Here is a 17,574-nt window from a genome sequence, read left to right as displayed (position 1 = left end):
GGTCTCCGTAGCCACGCCCCCGTGGGCGTGACCTGGCGCTGCACGCGCTGAGCCCGCGAACCGCCCGGTGGTCCCGGGAAGGGCCCCGGTGGTCCCGGCCCCACCCCGCCCTGACCCTGCCCCGGGAATGGCGAAGCTGCTGCTTTCCCGCGAAGGTTCCGGGGGTATTATCCGTGGGGATTGTTGCAAGCAGCGCAAGAACGGGATACCGGGAGGGATAGCGGAGTGGGATACCGGAGCATCACCCCCCGAGCAACCACGGAGTTTCCTTATGGTGTGTGTTTAAAATCCGTTGTCAGTGTCAGGAAAGAACGAGCAGCCATGGTCCAGTGTTTGGCTTTTATTGAGACATGATTCTTCTTTTTCATATAACTTATCTAATTAAAATATTCATCTTAGTTACCACAAAAAAAAGGAACATAGAAAATTGGGTATATACATAGTTTGGGACCAAAATACAAATACGAGTCCAAGTCACTCCCCCTCCTCCTGTTGTTACTCATCCTACAGGGATGGGTGGGAAGGGGGAAGAGGCAGCTCTGCTCCATCCTTCAGTGTGTGGTGGAGCACAGAACTACTGCACAAGTATCACAGCCCGAGACCAGGAAGGAGCACTTTGATCCCAGATTTTGCGTAGTGTGTCCCCAGGCGAAATATTCCTGCTCTGCTCCCAGCTGAGGGCCGGTGCCCACCTCTCCCCAGGCTGGATTTAGTGTCTGAGCAAAAGGAAGGGAAGGGAGAGGGGTTGGCATCACCCCTGTGAGAGCCGAGCCACAACAGTGTCACTTCCCTGCAATGCCACAAACAAAACATGGACGCAGCTGGCAAAGCCTGGAGCAAAGGGGCTGCTCTGAGAAGGAAAGAAAATCTCCCCAAAACAGCAATGCTGAACGTGGAGCTGGGATATCAATTAATTGGCAGTTTAGCAATGCCCAGAAGCATTTTTGGGCATCGCCCAGATCCTTTGCTCAAAGCTCCATCGAGTCTGAACAGGATGCCAGGCTCTGCTTCCCTCCCCTCTGCCCCTACCCCAAGTACAGAGGAGAAATAAACAGTAGCACAACAGTCAGCAGAAGAGAATATATTGTTATCTAATTAAAAATACAGCAAAATTAAATACAGCAAAAACACAGGAGAGTAAGGAGCCATTATTATACAGCACAACACACACTGAAATGCTGCACGGTAACATTAAAGCATCTGGGACTGTAACAAACTTACAGCACACTAGAGTCTGAGAACATTTTTCCAAGAATGTCAAACTAAACAAAGAACAGACCAAATAAACAGGAGACAGGTGTTCAGAATGGTTTTAAAGAAAGTCATTTCTTTTGAAGGAGGAGGAAAAAAATGGAAAGAAACAAACAACCAAAGAGAAATCAGAAGCAAAACAGGGATTTTTTTTTTTCTTTTTTAGAGCCCTCCAGGGAGGACCCTTCACAGCAAGGTTTCCCCCGGTCAGTGCACACAGACAGCTCCACCGGTTTGGGATTTGGCAGCCACGGAAAGCCAGCAGCAGAGCTTCTCAGGAGCTGCCAACAACAACAGCATCCACTACCAGCATCTTTTCCACCCAGACAGCAAAGTCCTAGGGCAGCAAATATGGCTTGGAACAGGAGAATCCCTCCCCTCTCTGAGCCAGTCGGACCCCGGAGCCCTCCCAGAGAGGCCACGAACCCTGGAGTCTCCCCAGCCCTGTGCTCTGCTTGCACCACCCCTGGGGTTCTATTTGGGGCAGATAAAACACAAGCAGAAACCTTCCCCAGACACAATCCCACAAGCAGAAACCTTCCCAACAGCACAGCACAGCTCCTGTCTGTGCCCAGCTCTGGCCCCAGCGAGCCCAGCTGCCAGCCCTGCTGAGGATGTGAGGATTTGACCCATCCAGGAGCTCCAGAACATTCCCTGACACTCCCACCAGCCTCATCAAGCACCTTCTTCTTCCTGAACTCCAGCTCCTCACACACCAGGTACAAGGGAGCCTTTGGAACTCCTGCTCTGAAGGACACACACGTGTTACAACAGCACCATCCCGTTGCTCACTTCCCTCCAACCTCATTCGAGTGGTTTCAAGTTCAAAGACCAAAATCCTTGGATTTTTCCAAAGAGGGGACAGAGCAAAACGTACAGGGAAAAGACAGGATTTAGGCACCAGCTTCCCAGCTGGGAATAAATCCTTTGCAATTCCACACAGAAAACAAGACAGAAGTATTCCTTCTTCCCACTAAAAGAGGCAAACAATGCCCTCACTGCTATTTAAAAACTGTTTTCCATTGCAAAGTCCCCTATCTCTCTCCAGATAAAAAATTAAAATCTGACTCGGTGCACAGTACAACTCCCAAATCCCTGGCAGTTCCATTCCCAGTAGCCAGCAGAAGACAACAGCAGCAGAGGAAACGTCCCCAAAGGCTCTTGGCATCCCTGCAGGACCACAAAAGCACCTGTACAGGATCTACAGCAACAGCACAGAGAAGGTCAAGAGCTCAGATTTTATTGACACACACGAGCAGGGAACAAAGCCTCAGGGCTGGATGCACTTGCCAAAGGACTGACAAGTGGCTGGGCCACTGATCCTACCTGTCCCAGAGTCTCCAGGTGAGACTTTGGGCCCAGCAGGTACCAGACCACAGGAAAGGCTCCTGGGACACCCAATGTCCACTCAGATGGATTCCAGCTCAAGTCACCAAGGCTGACCCTGGCACTGGGTTGGGAGGGGAGAGACCACTGGGAGCAACATAAATAACACAGCAGGGTAGAGGGGCAAAATATTAATTAAAACCATTTTATAATTTATTAAGAGGTTAAATAGTAAATAAGTCTCTGGATCTTCCACTCTCAGCAGGTGCCAAGATTTCACATTTTCCTGTGTCAGGAGATTCTGTACACCCTTCTTTCGATGGATGACAAAGCCAGAAACCAGAAACTGAATGTTGAGGACAGGGGATAAAAGAGGGGGGCTTGACACTGAGAAAGGGACCAGAATAAAAGATAAAATACTGTGCCGTCATCTTGTGCAGATCGAAGCTTCTCCCAGCAGCTGCAGCCTCCAAAGAGTTCAAAGATAAGGAAGGGCTGTTTGGGTACCTTCTCCCCTTTCAGTGCCACTCCTCCCCAAGAGAGAAAGGCCCAGCTCAGCACTGCAAACTTATCTCCGAGAGAACCTGTTTTTGAAAGCTTTGATAGTCTTTGCCATCATTGGTGCAATTTCTGCAAAAGAGAAAGAAAAAAAAAAAAACACCACTGAATCAAAGAAACAAACATAAAAAGAAAGTAAAAGTGATAGAAGAAGAGCTGAGAGCAATTGAAAACTGCAGCCCTGGACGACAGAAGTGTTTGAGCAGAGCTCATCAGAGTTTTCAGGTCACAGACTGAGGAGAAGCCACTGCTTTTTGCACTGCACAAACACAGATCCCTGGTTAAACCCTCCCTGCTTCCTTCCCAAGAGAGCTGCACTCCCAATTCCAAACAGCTGGACAGACTCAGGGCAGCAGGAGGCCAAAGGCAGAGGTTGTGCTACCATTAGGACAGGCTGATACAGTCAGCTCTGAGCAGGTGAATCAGATGTTTCCTTTTGCTGTTCCTCATGCAAACAAGTTTGAACAGAGGACACATACCAACACCAACCCTCCTGCGCAGCCTGCAATTCTCCCACAGCAGCAGCAGCAGCTGTTTGTGAAGGAGAAGCTCTAAGAGAGCACAGGGATGTCCTGCAGGTTGTACTTACTCTTCACAGGGGGTTTCCTGGGGTCGTAGGAGGAGAAGGTGCTACCTGAAGATGGGACTGAGTGGGCACTGCTGGTGCTGGGCCCATCGTAGGACTGCTCGTCACTCGCCCGAGCGTGGCTTTTGTTGGATGTGTACAGGACTGGTTTTATTCTGGAACAGACACAGGACAGGCACTTCCATCAAGGACTCACCGTGGTTTGAGGCAATTCTGCAGACACAAGTCACATTTGTAGCAGCAGCAAGGCTGATACAAGGTAGAACCCGGATCTCTGTGCTTCCCAGCAGGAAACAGCGATTACAGTTACAAGTTTCCCTGCAAAAGGAGCTGCCAGACACACAGTATCCTTTCTTGAGCTTCAGAAGGCAGCTGGCAGGAGGCCCTGAGCAGCAGCAAGTGGTACAGAGAAACACTCACTTGGTCTTCTCCGGCAGAAGAGGGCCTCCAGTTCCAAACTTCTCCTGTCTCCTCCGTACATCCCGAGGGGGCTTTACTGCAGAGTTCACAAATGCCATCTTGGCCACTCTCCCTGCAACAGGCCAGAAGGAAACATCACTTTCATCCAGCTGGCTGTAAAGGAGGCTCCTCACTGCTTGTCTTACTACTGACAGTTCATCCACCCCTCCCCAATCCATCCAATCTAAAGAAATAGTGACAGTCTCCTTTCTCCTTCTGAAAATAGTTCAAACCTCCTTCCTAAGGTCCAAATCTCTCACAGTGAGAAATCAGAGTGATCAGCGCAGCAGTTCTCATTAAGTTCACCCAAAACCCAGGAATGTTTCCCCCCACCCTGGTCCTCTTCCATGCTAGCACGGACAACCCGCACGGAACAGGAGCCTACTCATCATTGCTATAAAATATTGAACTGCATCAACACCATCATGGATGAAAGCAAGACATCACTAAACCAAGCAAAGGCAAGCACACTGAGTTAAGCTGCTCCTACACTGGACTGGTTTTAAGCCCAGATGGCCTCTCTCAGGCCCACCTTTGGGTTTGTTGGCGTGGGCAGAGCCGATGTTGCGTGCCAGCATGAGCAGGCGCTGCTCGCGCGCGTCGTGCAGCCGCAGGTACATCTCCCGCCACGACTCAAACTCCTCGGGCTTCTCGTTCTTGAAGTCTCTCAGGCAGTGGTTGTGCCACAGCTGATCCGTGTCCTCCACCAGAACCTGAAGCAAACCCAGACAAAGTTGGGATCCCTCCTGACTCTTCCAGTCCCTTTTCCCTCAGCAGCAGCTCAGTGCTGGTGTCACTGGAATTCCAGCAGGGCCCGCGTGCAGCCAAGTCAGGAACTCAGGACTAGTGAAAGCCAGCTCTTTCCATCAAAAAGATTTGTTTGATATTCTGCTCTTGCAGGTGAGGACAGCCCTGCACATCACATCCCTTCTCCCAGGCCAAGGCACTCACATGGTTACATTCCTCGATGCGATACAGCTGCTCCGGGGTGCACCTCTCCAACACAGGCTCCAGCACAGAGAAAGGGACACCACCCACTTCATAGATTGCTAGATAGAAACAAGAAGCACAGGGTATTAATTATCCTGCTCCTTCCTTGCCAAGGACAGGGCTTAACACCTTGAAACACAGTGAAAAAACTGCAGTGTTGCACAACACCACACAGGATGAGGGGAGGAGAAAGGAACCTCAAGCACCAATATCTCCAAGTTAAGAAATATCTTAACTCTGTTTTATCAAGCTCTGTTTGCCACATTTTCCAGTGCTTTAGCACTGCTTGAAAACATCCTGGATGCTGATCTCTGCAGCACCTGGACTTCCAGTGGGATTTATCCCATATTTGTCACAAAGGAGGAAGTGCTGGGGTCTGTACCAACAAGTTGCCAAAATTCAGTGCACATGCACAGTGACTCTGAGAAGAGGAAAATACTTACAGTCAATGTTGTTGCTGAGGACCCTGATACACTGCTGGTACAGGGACATCATCTTTGGGAGGTAGGCAGTTTTGGAGCCAGAGTACACCTGCATTTTGGAATTTAACCGCCGGCCTGTGAAACCTGCTTCGCTCTCCTCCACTGGTGAGGACACTGCTGTGGAGGAAAATGCTTGGAGTGAGGAGGGGAAGGAGAAGAAAAATAGCCTGTCCTGATAAATGGCACAAATTGGAGTCACCCAGAAGTGACCTAAAGGGCAAAATCTTTTCCAAGAGGCCTCAGAGCACGTTCAGGAAGGCCAAGTGTAAAGCCCGAGCCCCAGAGGAACATCACTGAAGGATTCTTCTCATTTCTGATGGAGCACGTGGGCAGCAGCTGCTTTTTGTCTGAAACCTCTGCCCTTGGCAGATCCCAACGGAAAGACTTGCACCCAGTCAGCATCCACTGCTGCTCTCTCCCACAATCTGGCTCATTCCAAACCCATTTTCCTGCCCAACATACCTTTCCTTTTTGGCTGGGAGCAGGTGATGGACTCGATCGAGGGAAGAGGACGATAATTGGCCTGGATGGGGGGCAGGGGGATGTCTGGTAACGTTGGTACCACATCTAAAATTATCTGGAAGGAGAGGATGTACATGGAATAAGACAGGAGTACAGCAGAATGTGACATTCCACCAGTGTACAAACAGCACTGAACCGTGGGGTTTTTTGCATATTTTGAATAAACCACTCCATGCTGCTCAGTTTGCACCAAGCTCAGGAACAAGCTCAGGGGGTAGCTGCCAATAGGAAGAAGCCAAAATTTGGGATCTGAATCATTCAACGCCTTCCAGAAAGAACCATACATGTTTTTAACATATTCAGGACAAGCAGAAGCATTTCCTTGATCTCTGACACTCATTTACCAGTTCTGCCATCTTCTCCTCTTCCTGCAAAAACTTTGCACTGGTGGAAGAGAAGGGAACCTCAGAAACTGAGGGAAACTGAAAATTTTGATATGGAGTTTTATGAAGTACTTATTAGAATGAATGGCAAAGCAGGATTGAAAATGCTGTTAAGCCTTATAAAAAACACTTTGTGAAGTGTTTCAAAGTTGAGTAAAAAGATGAAACAGTGAAGATTTTGCTTACTAGAACACCCTATTTATACACCAAACCCTGGCACCCATGTGACAAAGGATCTGTACAGAAATATTGCTCATTTTTTCAGCCTTTCACAAAAGGAGGTTTGTCTGGAACGAGCTGCCTTGTACCACCAGTTCTCCCATTTCTGGACACTTAAAAAGGTCCATTTTAGAGAAGCATAAATACTTGAGAGAAGAGACATGGGAACCTTGTTAGCAGGACAGGCACTGCAAACTGGGCTGGATTCTAAGCTCACTTTCACAGACACTCTGCTTTCTTAGCAAACCTTACCCTCTCTGGTTTAGGAGGCTCTGGGGTTTTCTTCTCTGCCTTTTTCTCACTTGTTCTCTTGTGGCTTGGACTTTTCTGACTGGAGCTCGAGCTGTTGGTGCTGGCTTTGGATCCGTTCTGCTTGCTGTGCCCTCGGTCTTTGTCCCCAGCTGGCCCAGCAGAGGGTTTGACCACTTTCTTTTTCTTTTTCTGGGGCTGGTCATAGCTGAGATATGATTCAAACGACATTGTAGGTTGTTCAAACTCATCCTCTGCTTCCCCCTCCCCAGGATTTGAAGAAAAACCCACTGATTTTTTGTCCACATCAGAGATTTTGCGCTTCCCCTCTGAAGACTTTAAGCTCCCAGAACCCCCCTTTTCCTTGATCCTATTGCCAGAGTCACTGTTAGCTTTTCGTTTCTCTGAGTTCGAGCTCTCCAGGCTCTGCTTGGACTTCTCCAATTTGCTTTTCTCAGAGTCCCGATGCTTTTGTTTCTTGACATGGTTGTCCAAAGATTCCTCTGAGTGTGGCAACGAGTGCAGCTTCTCCTTCCTGGAGCTGCCACTTTCCCGATTCTTTTCCTTTTTGGTGCCCTCTGACGTTCTCTGCTTCTCCTTGCCGGCCGCTGCCATGGGGGATTCTCGGAGCTGCTCTTTAAAAGAGGCTTTGTGCAACCTCTCTGGGCTGAAGGCAGAGGTCCTGTCATCCCCTCTGCCATCGAGTCGCTGCTTCTTGTGCGAGGATTTGTGCTCTTTGCTCCGACTCGCGTTCCCTTTGTCACAGAAATCGCTGGAGCCGCGCTCCCGGCCTGCCCCGAGCTTCTCCTGGAAGCTGTGACCTTTGCTGGTTTTCCGATGGAATAGTGCTGGTTCTTCCTGCTCCTCAGAGGCATAAGGGTCTGTGTCCATATCCTGAGGGCTTTCACTGGGCTCAGGTGACACAGCTTGTCCACAGTCCGAGTACTCCTGGTCTGAAGAGAGCACGGGGGAGGATCTGCCCCAGCCCTTCCCCTGGTGGCTGCTATAGCCATAAGTCTCATGGGCTCTCTCAGGCCTAGGATATCTTTTGGACTTCTTTTCCCTATGATCTGGGCTATAGGACTGGCTGCAAGAAGGCTGGAAGGGTTCTGAGTAATCCTGATCAGCCTCCTCATCCTCTCTGAGGGAAGATTCCTGATGCCTTTTGCTCGAGCTGCTCCTCTCATAGTCACGGTCTTCAGAGTCCAGGTTATTTCTGAAGGGAGAAGAAACCAAAAAGAGATTAATACTGCCCAACATGAATGAAAAGAGTCATTCCCTGGACTGGAACACCTCTCACAGAAGACCAAGGTTGTATCTGGTAGCTTTGTGGCAAAAATCTCACTAAATCTCTAAGGAACAGCAACAATCAGTGATTTAAAAACTGCATTTCTAGTGCAAGAATTGATGAAGCACTTTTATTAGGACTAGAGACAGAACCTTCTCTGTACCTACACACTCCTGGCTGTGTGGTCCTGTGGGAAATATACCCCAGTTCAACACGTGGGAATACCACTCCTTTAAATTCCCATTAATAACTGGGCCTTTATCATTCAAATCTATTTGATCTCTGTTGGATTCAACACAGCTTTGTTACTGCCACATGCCTGCTAGCAATAACTTCCAGTTTCCATAGGATTCTGGCTCATAAAAGCATTCTTTCAAACAACTTGGGCCTAGAACTTCCTGTCTTCAGAATCATAAAATGGGAAGCATGCCGACTGCATCTTTTGCTTTATTAAGGGCACTTTTTTTGGCATCTCCTGTTAATGTCTTCATCAAACTGCAAATTCTTGAAAGTTGGCCCCAACTTCCACATGAAAACTGCAGCTGTCATCACCCCAACACTCCAGAGCCAGCAAAGGCAGGAAGTTTCTGCCAAAACAAGGCAAAACCCCCAGGCAGAGTTCATATATTGGCTTTACAAGTTTTTCCAGAGCCTTGGCCAGAAAGGTTTGAAATATCCACTGAAAAAACATTCCCAAAGCTCATCCATGGGGCTCACTCACCGCTCTGCCTCCTGGGCCACTGGCACCAGTTTCTTCCACCTTGCCACGAGGTCCTTGGCAAAGTCTCCCACGAGCTCGTGTTTCCTCAGGCTGTTCACAGTCTTCCCAACTCCTGTCTCCTTCAGGAAAGAGCCACGAACCCATCTTAGCAAAACACGAATTCTCACCCCTGCTAAACTCCCTAAAGAGTCAACAGAATCAACACACTCCCTACTGCTGCCAGGGAGAAAGTTCCTTGATCTAACAGCAAAGATATTTTATTATGTTTTCAGCTGCTTGATATCACTCACTACATGCAAATCAAAGAGTTAATTCTACCTTAGCCAAACACTTATTATTCATATTAATAACCCAAGTCAGTATTTACCATGAGAGCTGGCAAGTTTGAAGACAGAAGCCATTAAAAACTGTAAGGATTAGCACTTTCTCATTTCCTGCTGATTTGTTATTGCTGGGATCTGCTCCAGCACTCATATCCCAGTCAGGTGTTAAGCTTTTGGGAGAAATGAGCATGACAAACTGTTCTCCATGGCTTCCCACCTGCCCTGGCATGCTCCTTGCCCGTGCCTGGCATTTCCAGAACCTTATCACAATCACACCCATGTCACTGGGCTGGAGCAGGTGGCCAAAGCAACACACCCTGTTCCAGGGAAAGCAGCACCTCCATGGAAAACATCTCTCCACAGACACCATGAAAAGCCCCAGAGATTTCACAGCACTTACCACGAGAATGTCAACTGTGATGGGTAACTCTGACAGCCTCTTCAGACTCTTGAGCAGCTGTGGAGACAAGAGGAGAAGTGTTCAGAGTTGTCACAGGGAACCACAGATGGGGATTAGGGAGGAAGAAAATGCTGCACTGCCTGAGAGCTTGTTAGGAAGATCCAAGTGGCTGAGAGCTGCTGTCTTACTCCAAAAAAAAGGTCCTGAGAAGCTGAACACAAGGGCCAGCTGCAAAAAGATCTTGTCTCTGCCCACAGGAACCCACCTGAAAGTCTTGTAATACACTCAAATATTAAAGTTTGCTTCACACGGGACTGCAACTTCAACGTGGCTTAAAGCACTGGAACAGAAACACACAGCAAGAGGAAGAAAAGACTTGGAAGCCTGTGACTCTCAGAAGGTGGTGGTGGAATCACACCCCTAGGCAAGAGGGGTGACAACAAACCAAAATAAAAAGGGGAAGGAAGATTTCTAGATGCTTTTCAAGACCTAAGAGGGGAACCTGTGTCTCCACTGCTGACAGGCTCTCTTCAATCAGGTGCTAAAACAGCACCTGATCCCTTCCAAATTCCCTCCCTCTCGCCCAGCTCTCTTCCGTTCACCAAACACCAGGGAAGTGTTTTTTCCTCCACACACCCCAGACAAGGCTCTGCTAGCACCTTCAGCTGCTCCATGGGACAGAGCCCTCTCCAACAAGGAGCTTGGCAAGAAGAAACAACCTCAAGCTGCACCAGGGGAGATTCACATTGGACCCCAAGGAAAATTTCTTCAGGAAAGGGTGGCCAGGGATGTGAATGGACTGCCCAGGGCAGTGGTGGAATCACCATCCCTGGAGGTGTTGCAGGATTGACCAGATGTGGGGCTCAGGGCTGGCTGACAAGGCAGGGATTGGTCACAAGCTGGACTCAATGATCCTGGAGGTCTTTTCCAACCCTAATTGTGGAATTCTAAGTGAAGGGCATGATCCTGTACCTCTGCCACCCAGGTGGTTTGGGACATGGCCTCACCACGATGTCTGTTGGCTCTGTAGCTACAGTACATGGTAGAACACATCTGACAGCACTGTTGCCCCTCACATCATTTCCCACAGCTCAGCTATAGCCACAGTCCAGCCTCATCAGCATTCCCATTATTATAGCCCCTATACAGCCCAGGCTGTGCTCAGCACTCCTATGCTATATGCCATACAAAGGGCTGCCCCTGATCCAGAAGATCTTCTCTTTAAAGCACTGTGCTCGTGCTCAAATCAGCACAGTCAGCCTAAGCTGACACCCAGTCACCCCCATGGCCACCGTGCAAGGATCACACAGGTTTGCAGGTTTCCTTCCTTTGGAGGCAAATGAGTTCCTTTAATCTATTTGAGGAGTGCTGTTGCTTTCAGAGAGGAAACACTCCTCGACACCCAGACAAGAGTTCCTCTGACTTAAGCAAAACCACAACTTCTGTTCACTAGAAACCACTCCTTTATATTCAGGACCTAATAACTGTGACAGAAGGTTTCGGTTTTCTTGGTTTAGAAGAGTAAAACACTGATACCAAGAGTGGCTGCTGTTGCCTTGCCAGCACGGCTGCTCAACAAGTGCTCTGGCAATTGAAGCCATCAAACCAAAGGCAGCAGAGACAGAGCCCAACTCTGCTGCCTCTCCTCGGCCTGCCTGCCACAGTTCAGGGGTCAGGATCTCTCTAGGAAAGCCTAAATCCTTCTGGGATTGGTCATAAAGGAGTTTGGACTTGTGTGAGCAAAGAGGACAGGAAAGGAAAGAAGGATGGATTTTTGTACTGGATAGAAAAAAAATTAGTAAACCAGGACAATACAAAAGCAACAGCACATCTGTGAGCTAATTAAATTCCTAGAAAGGTTTTTTCAAAACCTTTTTTTCAAAACCCCACTGTGAGAGTAAGAACCAAAGGAGAACTCGTTCTGGTATCCCTGAATCCTCCCACATATTTTCTAGCTACACCCCACTGTAGCATCTCCCAAAGTTGTGTTTGCTCTTTAGTTATTTGTTGCCTTCAGGGCTGAATTCCAGGAAGAGAAATGCTGTTCTCACTGTGGTTGGAGACCAGGGGAGCCATACACTTGATCCAGAACACATCTCAAGAGGATCTGTTATTCCACAGCCACTGCAGCCAGTTCCTCTGTGGAACACAAATCCTTGTGCATGAGATGCACCAAGTGAGACAACTTTGATGCAGTGAGGCTTAAAAACTCGTACTAAACTTTAATTTCTTTGGAAACAAGCTGATGGAGTTCATCCCACTGAGGCTTAAAGGGACATCAGGAAGAATTTTGGACAACAGGAAGAATTTCTTCACAGAAAAGTGGTCAGGCATTGGAAGGAGATGGTGGAGTCCCCATCTCTGGATGTGTTCAAGAAACAACTCAGTGTGGAACTCAGTTGATATGGAAGGGTTCAGTCAAAGGTTGGACTCGATCCTGGAGATCTCTTCCAACCTGTAACAATCCTGGGACTCTAAATCTAGCAGCTCATCTTGGAAATAACCAAGATCATACAAATCAGAAAACACCAGGCTCGTGTCTTGTGAGACATATAACACAAAACTCTTCTAAAACACCCCAGCACAGGGCAGGGCTTCAGTCAACCAAGACACAACCCATAAAACCTTCCCTGAGTTCCAGCTCCAATCAAGTTCTGTTGAACATGGGTGGATGGTTTTCTTTCTCTGAAAGAAGGCAGCCAGACCGTTACGACACTAAAAACACACACTAATATCAAATTGCTCCAGCACAGCCTGGCTGCTTTGCCTCTGTGAAGATGTTCTTGCTCATGTTTTCCTTCTCTTTCTTCCCATAGCCCTGGAGCAGAGCTTGTACCTCCTCTGCTGGAAAAAAAGGACTTTTTCCAAACCATGACAGCATTGTCCAAGACTTCACTCGCACTGTTCCATGCCAGCAGCCCAATTTTTACCCAAAACCAGGAATAACAACACTTTACACCTTTCAGCAAGACAGTGAGTTGTACACAATACTGGGCTAATATTATTTTTTCACATTCCTGATAAAATGTTTTAAAAGGACCAGGCAAGAAAAGTAAGGACTGGAAATGGGCAGCACCCAGGGATGCCATGGATTTGTCCTGCTGACAGGGTAAGATTTTTTTTCAACAGGAAGATCCTCACAAGATCAATCAAGACAATGCAACGGCAAGTAAATTCAGGCTTTAAAGCACTAATGCTTCTGAGGATTTGGTTGGAAAAGTATCAGAAATAAAGAATATAGGTCACAGGGCCTTTCTGCTGGGGAAGAAAAGAGGTTTTCAAGTCATTGCCCTGCTTTACCTCCTCTGCCTGCCCTTGCAAAACTGCCCAGGATCAACAGAGCAAGAAACGACTTCACACCACAAGGTCACTGGAGAAAGAGCTGGGCTGTGCAAACAGTGCCCCGAGACTTGCAGTGCTTCAGAAAATCACCAGCAGTTCTTGCCCCAAGCTCACACAAGGGGCAAGGAACAGCAGCACTAATTCTCTGTGCACGGAGCGCTGAGACAATATTTGAAGTCTTGCCCATGGTCTCAGCACCACGAAACTCAGATCCCCTGGAACTGATTCCCTGGCAGTCCCTCAGCTCCATATGGGGCTCCACCAGTTAAAGCCTACTCTGGTCCTGGCTGAGAGGGTGAGAAGAGTAACCAGATCCCATCGCATCACCCCCAGCCAGGCTGGAGCTCCTTACAGGGGCTCCTATTTCAAAGGGTCAGCACTCGAGCATCCTCTCTTCTCCCTGGGTGGTGGGAGATCTCGGGAAGCGAATTCTGCAGGTGTTTGTCTCACTGAAACAGAGACGGCCCAGCACGGAGCAGCTGCACAGCCCTGCCTGCCTCCTCTTTCACATGAATTACACAAAACGTGAACCAAACACGTGTGAATACTCTCAACAGATGCTCCCCCTTTTAAAACGGGAGAATGGAGCAACAGCATGCCCAAGTTCAACCACAATTCCAAATTTCACTAGAAAATCCAGCTCTGAACGCTGGTGCCCAGCAGGACAGTCACTGTAACCGAGCACAGCGAGCCCAAGGCAGGTCGGGGCAGCACAGCAGCCGTTCCACCACAGCCTCTGCGGGCAGAATATTTTGGCAGCAGGCACATGGAGAGGGGCAAGAAAAGCCAAGCAAGTCCGCCAAGGCCAGAGGGAACGGAGGCGACAGGAGTCAGCTCTGGGCTGGGAGCCGTGTCCCCCCCAGCCCCGCGGCGGTGCCTCCCTGCGTGGGCTCACTCGGCACCGCGGCTCCACCACCGAACACGTCACCAAGGCAAGACTTTTCCGGCGAGTTCTCCGCTGCCCGTCGGCCCAGCCGGGTCCCAGCCCTGCCAGGGGGACCCCAAAAGGGACCCCCCTGCTTGCCACTGCCCAAGGAGGACCTGCCATGAGAACCCTGCCACCACCCCAAGCCTGCCACGGGGGGCCTCTAAAGAGGGACGCCCGCCCACCACTGCCACGGGGGGACCCCACAAAGGACACCCGCCCGCAGCAACGGGACCCCCAGGGCCTGCAAGCCGGTGACAAGCGCCGGGCAGCTCGCACGTCTCACCCCAGGCACCGCGGCCCCGGCCCGGCACGGAATTCCACGCAGGGGAAAGTCGGGCGGAGCGAGGCCCTGCCCTGCGCCCCCCGCACTCCCGACCCCCGTCCCCACCGCCGGGGCCCCGGCCGGCTGAGGCAGCCCCCATCACCTTCTTGGGTTCGGCGCTACCCGCCAGCCGCGCCTGGAGCCGGCCCACAACTTCCAGCACCGACTCCGCCATTTTTACTGCTGGAGAGCCGGCGGCGGCGGAAGCGGCTTCAGCGGCCGCCGGGCCCACGGCACTGCCCCGCCGCCGCCGCCATCTTGGCTACGGGCAGGAAGCGGAAGCGGCGCAGCGCGGCCTCGGCCATGGTGGGTGCGGCAGAGGGCGGCGGGCGCCATGTTGGGGGCTGGCAGCGGCGCCATCTTGAGTGCTGGCAAGGCCTCGCTGAGGGGAGCCGCGGTTCTGTCAGCTCCGCCCTCAGGGTGGGGTAATCCCGTCGGAGTTGCGGTTGGAAGGGACTGCTGGATATCGACCAGTCCAAGCCCCTGTTAAGGCAGGGTCACCCGAAGTTGGAAGGCGTCCAGGTGAGTTTGGGATGTCCCCACAGAGGGAGACTCTGCACCCTCCCTGAGCAGCTGTTGTAGGGTTCTGCCACCCTCATGGAAAGAAGTTCTTTATGTTGAGGTGGAACTCATGGTTTAGTTTATGGCCGTTTTTCCTCATCCCGTCACTGGGCACCATTGAACAGGGTTTGGTACTGTACTCTGACAGCCTTTGGGGATGTTTGTATGTATTGATGGGATCCTCTCTCAGCCTTCCCTTCTCCAGACTGTCCAGGCCCAGCTCCTCCAGTCTCTCTTCATCAGAGACATGCTCCTGTCCTTTAATCATCTTTGTTCCCTCTTTTAGGCCTACTCCAGCAGCTTCTTGTCTTTCTTGACCTGAGGAGCCCAGAATTAGACACATTTTTTTCCTGAGGCAATGTCAACTTCACACCTATTCCTGTTGCTTCCCAATGGCTGCTTTTCATTGGAACTGTTGGCAGCGAGGACGTTCTTGCAGTGCTGTGTCTCAGCTGAGTCTGGACCTGAGTCCAACCCATTCCAGGTCAGAATCTGGACCCGAGTCCAGCCCTTTCCGTGCCCCTGGGTCTTGGCAAGGTTGGCTGACCTCACACCACCCCAAAAACCTGTTGTAATTGTAGAAGTGATAAGAGCAGTCAGCTGGACTGGAGAGGAGGGAGGAGGATGTTGTATGGGGAAAGTTGAGGGTCTCTGTGCCTCAACCTGAAAATCCTGGTGCTGGGCACAGCTTCCCCCTGGACAAACCTGTCTGAGAGCAAGGTAAGAGCAGCCCCAGCCTGTGGGTGAGTCATGGAGAGCCAGGACACACCTGGCAGGATCAGCAGAGACCTTGTGTGGGGCCAGGAACTGCTGAATAATGGAAAATGGGGAAAAAAGCCTTTGTTGCTTTCTAAAATGGGGCTGTAGGAATTATTAGCAGCAAAAGAGTTCCTGGAGCTGTAGTGCCCAGGTATTTTTTCAGACTGGTTGTGACTCAGCCTCTGATTGAACTCACCAGCAGGAAAAAAGAGAGGGATTCTGTCTGGTTAGGTATTAAAGAAAATAAGCCTGACAAAACTTTCTGAAGGCAGTGTTACCCTGCTCTGCTGTCGGCTCAGTAATCAGGGCTGAGATTAGCAGCACTGAAAGAATGTGAGGACAATGATTGTCCTTTAAGAGAAATTTAGACAGCCAGAAAAAAAGCTTCCCTTCCTGTCTACCCTCCATTCTGTCTGGGCCTTTTGAAATCTCTTCAAATCACTGCAGCTCCCTAGATTAATCCAGCAGCCAGGATTAATCTGTATGAAAAATATCCCTTTCAGGTCACTGCAGTGGCATTTCAGTCAGGAGCAGCAATAATGTCCTATTTTAAATTAAGTGCCGGTAATAAAGGTTGCTGTGCTTTCACACAGCCAGACTTTGGAATAACTCAAATGTGCTTCAAGTTGGGAGTCTGTCAAAGGTGCTCAGAGGGGACAGGCAGGATCCCAGGGTCATCAATCCAAAACTTCCCCTGTACTTGTATGAAGTGTCCTGCAGTTGGAAGATTTGTTTTATCCCAGAACAATTTCCCTCTTAGCAGCAAGTAGGCTCTGGCAGTGCTGTATTTCAAGGAGAGGAAGGTCTGAGTGATCTGGAGAGAAGACCTGGGAAAAAAAGGTTTATTTTCCTGGGAAATTCTGATATTTAACCTGTATCTTCATTTCAAATCCAGCCAAAAAGCTGCAACTGGAAGTTTTTCTGATGAGTGGATAGCCTGGATAAAATGAAACATCCAAGTGTTGTTGCTCTGAAAGGGCAAATCCCAGGTCCTTCTCCCAGTCCTGAGCTGGTGTTAGAAACCATTTCACATCCAAACACAGGGAGAGAGCAGCATTTGGGTCCCAGTTTCAGGACCCACTCCAGGATGAGACACCGTGATAAATGAGCTCTCAGTGGTGTAAATTGAGGTAGCCCCACGAAACACCACAATTCCAGAAATGGCTCAAGTGCCTGGGACTTTGCTCCTGAATCCCTGTGGCTTCTGAGTCCTCCCCGCTCCCTCTGGCACACTGAGCTTGGCCATGCTGGCACTGCCACTTTCCCACTCCAGCCCAGCTGAGAGAGACTTTTTCTTTCCTGAGAGAGACTTTTCCCAAACTTTTCCCTTCTCCCTGTTTTTGTTAGAGTCTTCGAACTCCCCCCTTCCCTCTGGTGCTAAATAGGAGCTGATTACTCAGTTCCAAGAAACCTGATCTTTGTGGCCAAGTGCAATAAACAGCCCCAGACATGTGAGACAGAGCAGTAACAGCTATTTCAGGCCAGATTTGTTCCCTCATCTATTGGCTGCTCCCAGCTCCCTCACAGGAGGTGAGGTCACTGCTGAGTTTTGGACTGGAGGTTCAGAGGAGATTGGAGAACCTTCAAAAGCTGCTGTGCTTGATTTACCATCTCGAGGATTCCTGTTGCCCTTCAGATTTTCTTGTCTTCCCTTTCTCTCTTCATCATTTAAATATGGTTTGTTTCCTAAATCCCTATAAACTGCCACCGGACTGCCAAGGAATTATTTTTCAAAAGGAGGAGTAACCATGGCAACCACCTAAACCTGAACTTTTCAGTGGCTCTGTCACCTGAGATTGCACAGGCAACATCCTTGGCACTTCTTGAGGCCAGCCCTTCGCCACCTGATCACCACCCCTCGGCTGGGAAACATCTTTGGGATCCTCTTGCTCTGAGTGAGGTTTC

At 49.7% G+C, this 17,574-nt stretch overlaps 1 protein-coding gene across 3 annotated transcripts; it reads right to left on the bottom strand.

Moving 5' to 3' along the window:
* Nucleotides 1–343: 343 nt before the first annotated feature.
* Nucleotides 344–14,565, bottom strand: ELOA (elongin A). 3 transcript variants are annotated; one of them, XR_009933968.1, is made up of 12 exons: nucleotides 14,453–14,565; nucleotides 9,758–9,814; nucleotides 9,035–9,153; nucleotides 7,029–8,241; nucleotides 6,115–6,229; nucleotides 5,614–5,769; nucleotides 5,132–5,229; nucleotides 4,713–4,893; nucleotides 4,142–4,253; nucleotides 3,725–3,876; nucleotides 2,578–3,207; nucleotides 344–716 (listed from the first exon to the last, which is right to left on the bottom strand). XR_009933968.1 is itself a non-coding variant. In XM_062509031.1 (11 exons), exons 1-11 carry the CDS (start codon nucleotides 14,522–14,524, stop codon nucleotides 3,146–3,148), a joined length of 2,337 nt encoding a protein of 778 aa, XP_062365015.1. In that variant the 5' UTR covers nucleotides 14,525–14,565; the 3' UTR covers nucleotides 1,878–3,145. The 3 variants fall into 3 exon arrangements, 2 of the variants coding, with proteins under 2 accessions (XP_062365015.1, XP_062365016.1); XM_062509031.1 differs by lacking the exon at nucleotides 344–716 and having other exon boundaries at nucleotides 1,878–3,207; XM_062509032.1 differs by lacking the exon at nucleotides 344–716 and having other exon boundaries at nucleotides 1,878–3,207; nucleotides 5,614–5,766.
* Nucleotides 14,566–17,574: the final 3,009 nt, after the last annotated feature.

Source organism: Cinclus cinclus, chromosome 26, assembly GCF_963662255.1.
Source record: "Cinclus cinclus chromosome 26, bCinCin1.1, whole genome shotgun sequence".
NCBI lineage: Eukaryota > Metazoa > Chordata > Aves > Passeriformes > Cinclidae > Cinclus > Cinclus cinclus.
The sequence above is the reverse complement of the archived record's forward strand: the minus strand, read 5'-3'. Positions and strand labels throughout refer to the sequence as shown.

Excerpts from the sequence above, each read along its gene's own strand:
- ELOA (XM_062509031.1), bottom strand. The coding sequence starts at position 14,524 with ATGGCGGAGTCGGTGCTGGAAGTTGTGGGCCGGCTCCAGGCGCGGCTG. Across the intron at positions 9,815-14,452 it reads GTAGCGCCGAACCCAAGAAG|CTGCTCAAGAGTCTGAAGAG; the intron begins GTGATGGGGGCT and ends TTGTCTCCACAG. Across the intron at positions 8,242-9,034 it reads GTGGCCCAGGAGGCAGAGCG|AAATAACCTGGACTCTGAAG; the intron begins GTGAGTGAGCCC and ends TTCTCCCTTCAG.